Raw genomic sequence first — 11,576 nt, forward strand, 5'->3', positions numbered from 1 at the left:
TGTGTGTGTTCACTCACTGATGGCTGAGCCGGCTGCAGGTCTGTGCAGGGGTTTGACTTCGGATTATCCTCAACATTAGCACTTTCTCGCAACTTCTGATTGACCTGCGTAAGAAATGAAACTTCAGGATCATGCAGTCCGACACATCTAGATCTGAACTTGAGCAGTTTGTTTCATATTTGTTTAAAAGCTGTTTCCAGATCCGTTCACACCACAGTTAAATCCGGTTTCACATCACTTCTAAATATTTGGTGATATCATTGATTTGACTGCACTGCTTATTACTGTGAAGCTGCTTTGAAACAATCCGTATAGAAACACAGGTGACTTGACATCTGACTTTGCAGTTCTGCTGAGATCTAGATCCGGTTCTCGGTTTAAGGCTCTAGATTGAGGATCATGCATGAACCTTGTTGATCCAGAAGAGCAGTGAGTTCTCCCAGCTCCTGTTGGACCCGAACTGATCCGTCTCCTTCACCATCTTAACCCGACCCACGGTTTCCATGGTGCTCAGTGACATCAGCGAATCAATCACGGCCAGATGGGCTCCCTGTAACCAATCAGAGAAGAGCGAGAGAGGCGTGTGTCAGCCAATCAAATCAGCTGCAGTGAGTCGGTGTATGATTCACTCACCATGTTAATGGGCTTCTGGCTCAGCTGCGTCTCATCGACCGGCTTCTGCTGCTCCGTGTGGAGCGGGATCAGGTCGTACCGGCTGAGGAGCTGCAGCAGAGAGCCGAGGCCTCTAGGTGGCGCTGTGACCCCAGACAGAGTGTGAGAGGAAAACACTCTGCAGTACAGATCACCAGACAGCAGGAGGCGCTCTAGAGCGGGAGAGACGCCTTCATCCTCCTTCAGAGCCGCAGAAACACTCTCTACAGACACACAGTGATCGAGCGATCAAACAGTTAACTGCTTTGAGATAAAACAGATAAACTTCTGATCAGAAGTCTGGAGTCGGTATGACATTTTAAAAGAAATTCATAATTTTATTAATCAAGGATGCATTAAATTGATCAAAAGTGGCAGTGAAGACATTTATAATGTTACAAAATATTTCTATTTCAAATAAATGCTGTTCTTTTGAACTTTCTATTCATCTGTGAATCCTGAAAAATAAAATGTATCACAGTTTCCACAGAAATATTGTGCAGCACAACTGTGTTCAACATTGATAATAATCAGAAATGTTTCTTATATATATATATATATATATATATATTATTCCATAAAAAGCTAAAGACATTTTGATGATTTTGAGGTATAAATATATATATATATATACACACACACAGTGGTGTGAAAAAGTTTTGGCCCCCTTCCTGATTTCTTATTTTTTTGCATGTTTGTCACACTTTAATGTTTCAGATCATCAAACAAATTTAAATATTAGTCAAAGATAACACAAGTGAACACAACATGCAGTTTTTAAATGAAGGTTTTTATTATTAAGGGAAAACAAAATCCAAAACTACATGGCCCTGTGTGAAGAAGTGCAGACGCGTCCATCTCGAGCGCGCGCGGCCGGACTGGAGAGAAAATGAAACGGTGATTCCTGACCGACGCCTGCAGACGCTCCACACACCGGAGCCGCCCATCCCCGCGTCCACCTCGCGCATGGTGTCCTGCTCGAGCTGTCAATCACACTGCGGGCGTCCAATCACGTGTCAGGATGGGCGGAGCGAAAGAAAGAAAGAAAGAAGGCCAGTTGTCCGTCACACTGACTGTAAACACTGGAGCATGTGGAGCTCGTGAGGCTGAACAGTGTTTACAGGCGTTGCTCCAGCAGAGGGATTCCAGACCCCGCTCATTGTGTTCATTCTTACCTGCTCATGAAGACATTCATTTGGAATAGATTCTTTTATTCACAGTCATTGTTTATGACAGTTAAAAAATAATAAATTATTACTTTATTATGTATGTTTCAGGGTGTTAGATCTTTCTGTGCGGATTTTATGGCAACATGGCTTGGTAACAATACGAACCTTATTAATTGAGTTATACAAAATAAAATTATGAATTAAAAAAAAAGTAAAGTTTATACATCTAACAGTAATAAACGCTAACTTGTTATTTCCAGATATTTGTAATTTCCTTTGGATTCAATAAAATGACAATTTAATTTAGCAAACAACATACATTCTCTATAAAGACATGCTTTTCTCACACAGTGAATGGATCTTTAGACTGCATGTATCTGTAAATGTCCACTTATTTTAACTTAAAATCTGAAGTTCTGCCTTAAATTGGCTGTACAAGTCATTTCAACTTAAATATTACACAGACTTCAGAAAGAATCAAGTTAAAACATGCAAAAATTAAAATAAAGTTTGTGAAATTGTTTAAATGAATTTGGAAAAAACATGTTGCCACGACTCTATCATCGTTAGATCTATGGAGTGTATGTGTAATAGCTGTCTGTAGACTTAAGGAAGGATCTGTGCGTTATGTTCATGTCAGATGCTCTGAGGGCTCGCTGTGTGTCAAACCGGTTTGGACTGTGAGAGTCACTGAACATCATGTGACGCGTGAATGCAGAATAACCGGTTCAGAGCGCATGACAGGAGCTGTTCAGATTCAGTACAGCAGTCTAAGATTATCAGCATCACTGACTCTGTGTTTCGGGGTTCTGTTCAAGAGTTACTCGTCATTTCCTCTGGGATCTGACAGACGGCACAGGACACGTCTCACTCACTCACACACACACTCGCACTCAAACTCGCACTCGCACTCTCACACACACACACACGCACACACACACACTCTCACACTCACACAGACACACACACACACACACACACGTCTATATAACATTTATTACGCTGCAAAAAGTTTTCACAAGTTCACACTGTCAGAACAACTAACACACCTTTGGGAAGTAGCGAAGCACTCGCTCACCTTTCTGTGCAGCACTGTTGTACTTCCAGGACTTGAAGCAGGTGAGTCCCATCCTGCAGGTGGATATCTCTTGAGATGCCTCAGCCGAGCTCTGATCCTCTAAGGGTGTGCATCACCATCATCATTGGCGCTGGGGCTCCTGCGGCTGCTAATCAGTGGAGGCTGACCAGGCTGGCGGCATCCCTGAGCACAGGCTCCCCAGCACTGCCATGGCCTGAACAGAAGCCCCATCAGTCTCTCTTTCCCTATCTCCCTCCTCACACTCTCACACTCTCACACTCACAGACACTCACTCTCACACTCACACAGACACTCACTCTCACACTCTCACACTCACACAGACACACACACTCTCACACAGACACTCACTCTCACACTCTCACACTCACAGACACTCACTCTCACACAGACACTCACTCTCACAGACACACACACTCTCACACACACACTCACTCACTCTCACACTCACACAGACACACATAATTAAATATGTTAAATAAGACAAATATCATTTATGTATTTAATCCCATTTTATTAACCAGTGTCTTTGCTGCTGACCTTCGATGATCCACTTCAATCATACTAATAAGCAAAAATTACACATTTGTGTTTCATTTTAGTTATTGCTGAATAGTGTTGAACTTTCTTCTCCTGCGTCATATTCTTCATGAGATTAGTTTGAGCGTCGCCCTCTACTGTACAGACGTGAATTTACATTTCCTTCAGACTGAGGCGCATTCATTTCACTTTTATTGTGAAAGTGCTTTTACTTACGTTTGTAAAAGAAGAACTTTTTATATTAAAAACAAACAAGCAAGCCCTGCCCAGATATAAAAAGTAACTCAAAAGTAACGTAACGCATTGCTTTCCATAAAAAGTAACTAATGTAATTATTTACTTTTTTAGGGAGTAACGCAATATTGTAATGCATTACTTTTAAAAGTAGTTTTCCCCAACACTGATGATGATGAAGATGATGAAGATGTGCTGTTATCACAGGGAACATGAGTAAAGGCCCGTTCACATCAAAGACAATAGCAGTAAACTTTTAATAATTGTTCTAATTCTAAGAGAATAGTGAAGTCCACACTACCGCCGCTGACTCTTCTTCAGTTTTCTTGGTGTTTGGCGCCTGACGATGCTGGAAGCGTCTGTGTTTGTTGTCGGTTGCCGTGACGTTAGGATGCTGAAGCCGTTGCCGGGTGACGGGAAGCTGCCAAAGGATAATCATTGAAACCTGAAATGTGACACTCAGGCTTGTTTAAACATGATGTGCGCTGCTGGACGCTTCGTCTGAGAGTTTTTAACTTTGCGTTACTCGACTGCGTGGCATTTGCATGAGCTGGCGGCTAACCACAGCTGCAGATCTCCGGCCTGATGGGAAGCTGTTGCTGTGAATCATCACGTTCTAGCGCTCTACTCAGAGTTTACTGACACACTTTAACCCTTCGGTGGCTGTGTTGACATCCAGAGACTCACACACACAAACACACACTCACACACACACACACACACACACACACAAAAACACACACACACACAATCAAACACACACACACACACACGCACGCACACACACACACACACAGACACACTCACACAGACACACACACTCACTCTCACACACAGACACACACACACTCACTCTCACACACAGACACACACTCACAGACACAGACACTCACTCACACACACAGACACACACACTCACTCACAGACACACACAGACACACTCACACAGACACTCACAGACACACACACACTCACTCACTCAGTCACACACACACTCACTCACTCACTCTCTCTCTCACACACACACACACACTCTCTCTCCACTCACTCAAACACACACTCACACTTACACAGAGACACTCACACACACACACACTCACTCACTCACACACTCACACAGACACACTCACACAGACACACTCACACAGACACACTCACACAGACACACTCACACAGACACACTCACACAGACACACTCACACAGACACACTCACACAGACACACTCACACAGACACACTCACACAGACACACTCACACAGACACACTCACACAGACACACTCACACAGACACACTCACACAGACACACTCACACAGACACACTCACACAGACACACTCACACAGACACACTCACACAGACACACTCACACAGACACACTCACACAGACACACTCACACAGACACACTCACACAGACACTCACAGACACACACACACTCACTCACTCAGTCACACACACACTCACTCACTCACTCTCTCTCTCACACACACACACACGGTAAAGAAATGCGGCTTGTGTCACTGAGTAAAGCAGGGCTGTGGAAGAGTGCAGTTCCTCAACCGTGGCTGTTTTGTGTGTCTCCTCGCTCCGTCAGGCTGGAATGGGCGGATCCTCCTCCAGGACTCTGTTCAGATCCAGTGACGTCACATCCGTCGCGTCCTGGGCCGGACTCGAGAGGGCGACCTCACCGCAGGAGAGGAAGAGATCCGTGCTGACGCTGTTGCTAGGCGACCGCAGAAGCGCATCACTGTCTCCAGACTGTTGCTAGGCGACCGCAGAAGCGCATCACTGTCTCCAGAGACTGTTGCTAGGCGACAGGAGATTCTCCATGAGCTGGAAACAATGCCTCAAACTGAGATGACTTTCACTTTGTTTACTGCTGTACATTACTCTATTAGAGACACTGCATTAATAACTCCGAGCATGAAAACACCGATGCCTTCATCCGGACACTCACACAGTCCAGGGTATTATATTAGACTCTTTCGGTCATCCTTTACTCTTCATGTCTATCCACACACTGGCCTGCCTCTGTGAAGCGAAAACAGTTTCCACACAAGTACAGCGATGGCTGCCAAACTTAAACAAAGGACACAAAATATCGTAAATATGACCACTGCAATAAGTCTGCTAAAGTCATATGATGCTTTGAAGAATTTAATTTACACCACATAAGAGAAAGAATGCTTTGGTAAATCATAACTATGACATAAAGTCAATGAGATACTAAGTTATAATTATGCTAAACAAAAGCCATAATTATTTTATTTAGACTTATGTCATAAGTAATAATTATGACAAAGTTGGAAATGGAATACCAATTCATAATTCAAAAATAAACAGTCAAAGCTGACAAATCATATTTATATCATTTTAATCGTCATTAAGTCACAATTATGTGATAAAGTATGCATTTAATCTCATATTTAAAATGATTGTCTACAACAATGGCTGTCATAATTATGCTTGTCTATTTAAACTTGATGAATGAATGAATTTTTATCAGAATAATGACTTGGTATCTCATATTGTCTTTTGTTAATATAACATTACAGCAAACAGCAGAAACAATAAAGCCGCAGCAATCACGAACACAAAGTGTAACGAAGAAAAACAACAATTTACTTGGAAAAACTTGAAACAAGGTTTATTCAACTACACAACATTGATTTATTTCATTTTAATTCTAAAATGTTTAAATAAAGAAGGTGTTTGCATGTTGGCTTTCGCTGAAATGTCACCCGTGTTGGTTCAGACGACTGCAATGCTGCTAAAAACACAATTAATGTCTGTTTGATCAGATGCCAGTCGTGCGTTTTCAAGTACAACACAAAAACACGCAAGACTTTAATTAAATAAAAACCATATTTACAACTAACTCGTTCACAGTTCGAGCTCGAGCGCAGGGTCTCCTCCTCCGACGCTGGTCCGAACACAGAGAGTGACTGACAGCTGCTTCGGCCAATCAGAGCGCTGCTGCGGGTCCTCAGCCGTCTCAGCTCTCGGTGTAGTCCAGCATGTGCTCCGCCTCCTTCAGCACGAGCCGTCCTCCGGTAGCCGGCGCGCCGTCTGCATCACGAGCCCTACGAGCCTGACACACACAGAGCCGAGAAAACACCGGGCTGCAAACAACCGTCAACTAGTTACACCTGAGATCCAGAAATCATGAGATGATGAACTTCACGCCTTGAATCTCAGATGAGAGACTTCAGTACGAATCACAGGAATGAAACTCTTAAAATAGAACAGATAAAAGCTTTTAAAAAAGACCCAGGGACATCTTAAATGTTAATGCAGGGAGCTGCGTGAATAGAGCAGCATGCTGGTTGGTTAGTACAGTTGCAGGAGAGCACCACTGGGGGTCCTCTATGGGATGATATTAGACTCTAAATGATTAATAGATGCACGCACAATTATCCATGTACTGCATACATTTTATACATGTATCTTACTAACCACAAACAAATGCCTTTCAATTTGAGTCTGTGGAATTCGGGATTAAATGATTGTGCAGCGATTTGTACAAATAAAGAGATGTTTGTGAATAAACATGTTCTGTTCTGCATTAATATATCATAAATTGCTCAAGCAAAAAGGAATCTGTGCATATGTGGATAAGGTGACACGCGTGCATTAATTGATGTCTAGTTCGAGTCGATCTTGTTCGGTTCATTTGGATTTTGAGACTTCATTTTCGCAGTTTACAGCATTTCACGACGCTCACACACACAACTACCAACGAACAAGGCCCAGTGCAATTCATTAACGTGTACACGATTTGAAAAAAGCGCAAATGTGCGTCACTACACTAAAACAAATGCTTTTCAACCGGTGTCTGCAGAGTTAAGAATTACATTAATGTGCAGCATTTTGTTCAAATAGAGACATATTTATGAATACAAATGTTATAGTTTGTATTAAAATATCATGATTTGTGCATGTAGCGATTAACTTTTCAGACCGATGAGCTTTGTAAAAATCGACGCGTTTCAGAAAGGCGGGGCATAGAGGAGAAACAATAATGTACAGTATGTGGAAAATAATGTGTTTTTTTAACCTTAAACCGCATAAACACATTTCATTACACCAAATACAGTTCTTTTTAGCAACATCATATGACCCCTTTAAAGACAGAGTGATTATAGAGTCTGAGGATTTAAATGCAAGCGAATCTACATACAACCCATGACTCCTGCAGCACGCGCCGTCTCCGCTGCGCAACAGACAAGAGAAGAGCAATTAGACACACATCAACACACACGAACAAGTAGCTGCTTTAACATGAGCACTGGGTACATGTCTCTAACCCGCTGGGACGGACACGACTGCGCTGCGACCGCGTGAGAGCATGCAACTGCTGTGCTTTTATCTCCGCAGGCACGCGAGCTTTGCTTGGTTACAATATATACTTCTGTCTGCGCAGCCAAGCCAAGTCAGAGAATGAGTGCACTTCAAGCCATGCAGACTAGTTTGTGTTCGCTAGCTTGTCTGTTTGCAGTAAATGGAAACTTGTTTCCGCCATGGAATAATATATATATATATATATACACAATACCGCTCAAAAGTTTGGGATCAGTAAGAGTTGTAATGTTTTTAAAGAAGTCTCTTCTGCTCATCAAGGCTGCATTTATTTGATCAAAAATACAGAAAAAAAACGTAATCTTGCAAAATGTTTGTTCAATATAAAATAATGGTTTCTATTTTAATATCCTTTCAAATGTAATTTATTTCTGTGATGCGCAGCTGTATTTTCAGCATCATTAAAGTTTTAATTTCTTTCAAAAAAAGAAAGAATAAAAATGTACTGACCCCAAACTTTTGAACGGTAGTGTATATTATTAGAAAAGATTTCTATTTTAAATAAATGCTGTTCTTTTTAACTTTTTATTCATCAAAGAATCCTGAAAAAAGTATCACAGTTTCCCAAAAAATATTAAGCAGCAACAGTTTCAACACTGATAATAAATCAGCATATTATTATGATTTCTGAAGATCATGTGACACTGAAGACTGGAGTAATGCTGCTGAAAATACAGCTGCGCATCACAGAAATGCATTACAGTTTAATGTATATTAAAATAGAAAAACGTTATTTTACATCATAATAATATTTCACAATATTAAATTTTTTCCTGTATTTTTGATCAAATAAATGCAGCCTTGATGAGCAGAAGAGACTCCTGAAAAAACATTAAAAATCGTTCTGATCCCAAACTTTTGATTGGTAGTGTGTATAAAAGGTAACTGACTTTTTATCTCGCAATTCTGCCTTTTTTTGGAATTCTAAATTTACATTTGGATTCCGGACTTTTTCTCTCTGAAATCTGAGTTCTCACAGGTTTTCCTCAGAATCCAGAGTTTACATCTTGCAATTCTGCTTTGTTTCTGCCACAGAATAAAAAATAAAAAGCTAATTGTTTATATCCAGCAATTCCAAGTTTGCATCTCTCAGAATTGCCCGGAAAAAAAGTCAGAATTGTGAGATAAACCTTTTCTTGCAGACAAAGGCTTCCATGGACGGTAGTTTTAGTGGTTGAGTTTGTACGAATGGCGAGCGCTAAATGCCCCTTCGCTACAGAATCACACAGACGAACACTTGGCCACAGGTTTAGAATCTAGGCTGTGATTTGAGTTCTGCTAAAGCGGGCGCGGTCTGACGCTGGCTCCCGTCGCTCTCTGAGAGTACCTCTTGCTCGAGGGTGTTGAAGCGCACGCCCGAGTGCTCGCCCTCCTGCTGCGACCCCACACACGGGAAGCAGAGGATGCGCTTGAAGGTGTGGCGCATGTCCTTGTCGCGGTAGGAGTAGATGATGGGGTTCATGAAGGAGTTGCACTCGGCCAGCACCAGGAAGAACTTCTCGTAGGTCAGGACGTCGCAGGACTCACACGAACCGTCCAGGAGAAGCAGAACCAGCCCCGGCGTCCAACACACCACGAAACAACCTGCGGGACACAGCACCAGAACATCAGCAGAAGCACACGCTCCATCGACACATGAACAAACGTTCGGGACTCGAGAACAAACCAATGTGTCTTCAGAGAGCGACAAGCGGCTGCGAAGGAAAGGTTTTGTCTTGTATGGAGATGAACTGCGCATGCTTTATGCAAATTGTGTTAATGTATGCAAATGAAATTTTAATGTATGCATAAATTGGGCGAATGGTTCTCAATTCATTAAAGGGATAGTTCAGCCGTGCGGAGCACTTTTCTGATGGATGGACTTCTATTATTGGACTGCTAAATCTCAACACCCATTCACTGCCATTATAAAGCTTGGGAGAGCCGGGACATTTTTAAATATAACTCCGACTGGATTCGTCTGGAAGAAGAAAGTCATACACACCTAAGATGCCTTGAGGGTGAGTAAATCATGGGCTAATTTTCATTTTTGGGTGAACTATGCCTTTAACATTGGAACAAACTCTTGCATGTGAATTACGACTTGACGAATTCTCTAAAATTATAACAATAACTATGATGATAACTACAGCAATAACTATAATAAATGTAGTGATAACTGCAAAAATGAACAATAATTACAACTATAGTTATAACAATAATAGCTATAACTAATAATAACTATAAATAAACTACAAAAATAACATTAACTACAACTTTAGCGATAACTATAATGTAGCTGATAACTATAACAAGAACTGTAATAACTATAATCGTAATGAGAACCATAGCAATAACTATAAAAATAACAAGAACTTTTACAAAAACTATAACAAGAATGATAACTATAACTACAATGATAACAATAATCACAGTGAAAAAAAAAAGTATTCTTCTAGAACGATAATTAAAACTTCATGGTTATAGTTGAAGTTGGATAGTATAGTATATATTGGCGTGAAAACGAGTCTTTGAGCAGTTTGTCAGGAACTTGTAATGATGGTGATTAATTACGACAGCAGGATAAAAATCTGGAGCTCTGATTGGCTGTGAATTTCCACTTGACAAATGGCTTTTGTTCCTCTTTTGTAAGACGCTTTGCATCTGCAAAAGGCATAAATGTAAACGAATTAGGTGGAATTTTTTGCTAAGTTCACTTAAAGGGGTCATATGATGCGATTTCATTTTTTCCTTTCTCTTTAGAGTGTTACAAGCTCTTGGTGCATAAAGAAGATCTGTAAAGTTGCAAACACTAAAGTCTCAAATCCAAAGAGATATTCTTTATAAAAGTTAAGAGTTAGCCACACCTACCTAAAACGGCTCGTTCGAACACGCCCCCACATACCTACCTCACTATGTGGGAAGATTTGCATAAAGCCGCCCAAATGTTCACGCAAAGAAAGAAAGCATAACTTTTATTCTCGCTGTAGTATTGTTGACGCTGCAGCCATGTCCTGAAGACGCTGTGTGCTTCATTGTGAAAGCGAAACTACTTTGTTTGGTCTTCCAAAAGAGGACGATATCCGCTTCGCCATGCCTAGAGCTGATCTGTGCTGGTCGCTGAGAAATAATGTTCTTTTTAGCAGCATCATATGACCCCTTTAAATACAAATAATGTGAATGAGACCCAGTATTTCTGCAGTTCAGTTTGGTGCTGCTCCCTTTTCATTTCTTGGAGATGCAAATGTAAGTAAATGGGTGACACTGATCATGTGACTCTGAATATAGGCGTGTCATTAAGCTGAAGGACAAACTTTACTTCTGTCTGTTCCACGCTATCACTGGAAATCTTAATGTGGTCGGGCCGTTCTGCTGTAAATAAACTGTTGTTGATTAAAGTCAGTATTGCTCTGCTGATAGTTAGACACTAGCGGTCTCAGATGCATGTTCAGGAAGTGTCTTGTGTGTGTGTGAGAGTGTGTGTGTGTGTGTGTGTGAGAGAGAGAGAGAGAGAGAGAGAGTGTGAGTGTGTGTGTGTGAGAGTGTGT

At 41.4% G+C, this 11,576-nt stretch overlaps 1 protein-coding gene and 1 pseudogene across 4 annotated transcripts in view; both read right to left on the reverse strand.

The window, feature by feature from the left end:
• The window catches only part of LOC107758370 (calmodulin-regulated spectrin-associated protein 3-like), an 8,541-nt pseudogene extending 5,412 nt beyond the window's left edge, over positions 1–3,129 (reverse strand).
• A 3,186-nt stretch (positions 3,130–6,315) lies between these two features.
• Positions 6,316–11,576, reverse strand: part of LOC107758384 (lysophosphatidic acid receptor 1-like) — a 19,916-nt gene continuing 14,655 nt past the window's right edge. For 2 of the 4 annotated variants that reach the window (XM_016576100.1, XM_016576101.1), the window contains exons 4-6: positions 9,377–9,633; positions 7,871–7,903; positions 6,316–6,781 (exon numbers count right to left, since the gene is read on the reverse strand). In XM_016576100.1, the coding sequence (XP_016431586.1) occupies positions 6,686–6,781; positions 7,871–7,903; positions 9,377–9,633 (386 nt within the window). In that variant the 3' untranslated portion in view covers positions 6,316–6,685. The remainder of the gene's footprint in view (positions 6,782–7,870; positions 7,904–9,376; positions 9,634–11,576) is intronic. The other 2 variants (XR_001642018.1, XM_016576102.1) reach the window with 2 other exon arrangements.

This window comes from Sinocyclocheilus rhinocerous, unplaced genomic scaffold (assembly GCF_001515625.1).
Source record: "Sinocyclocheilus rhinocerous isolate Xijiao unplaced genomic scaffold, SAMN03320098_v1.1 scaffold2309, whole genome shotgun sequence".
Classification (NCBI taxonomy): domain Eukaryota; kingdom Metazoa; phylum Chordata; class Actinopteri; order Cypriniformes; family Cyprinidae; genus Sinocyclocheilus; species Sinocyclocheilus rhinocerous.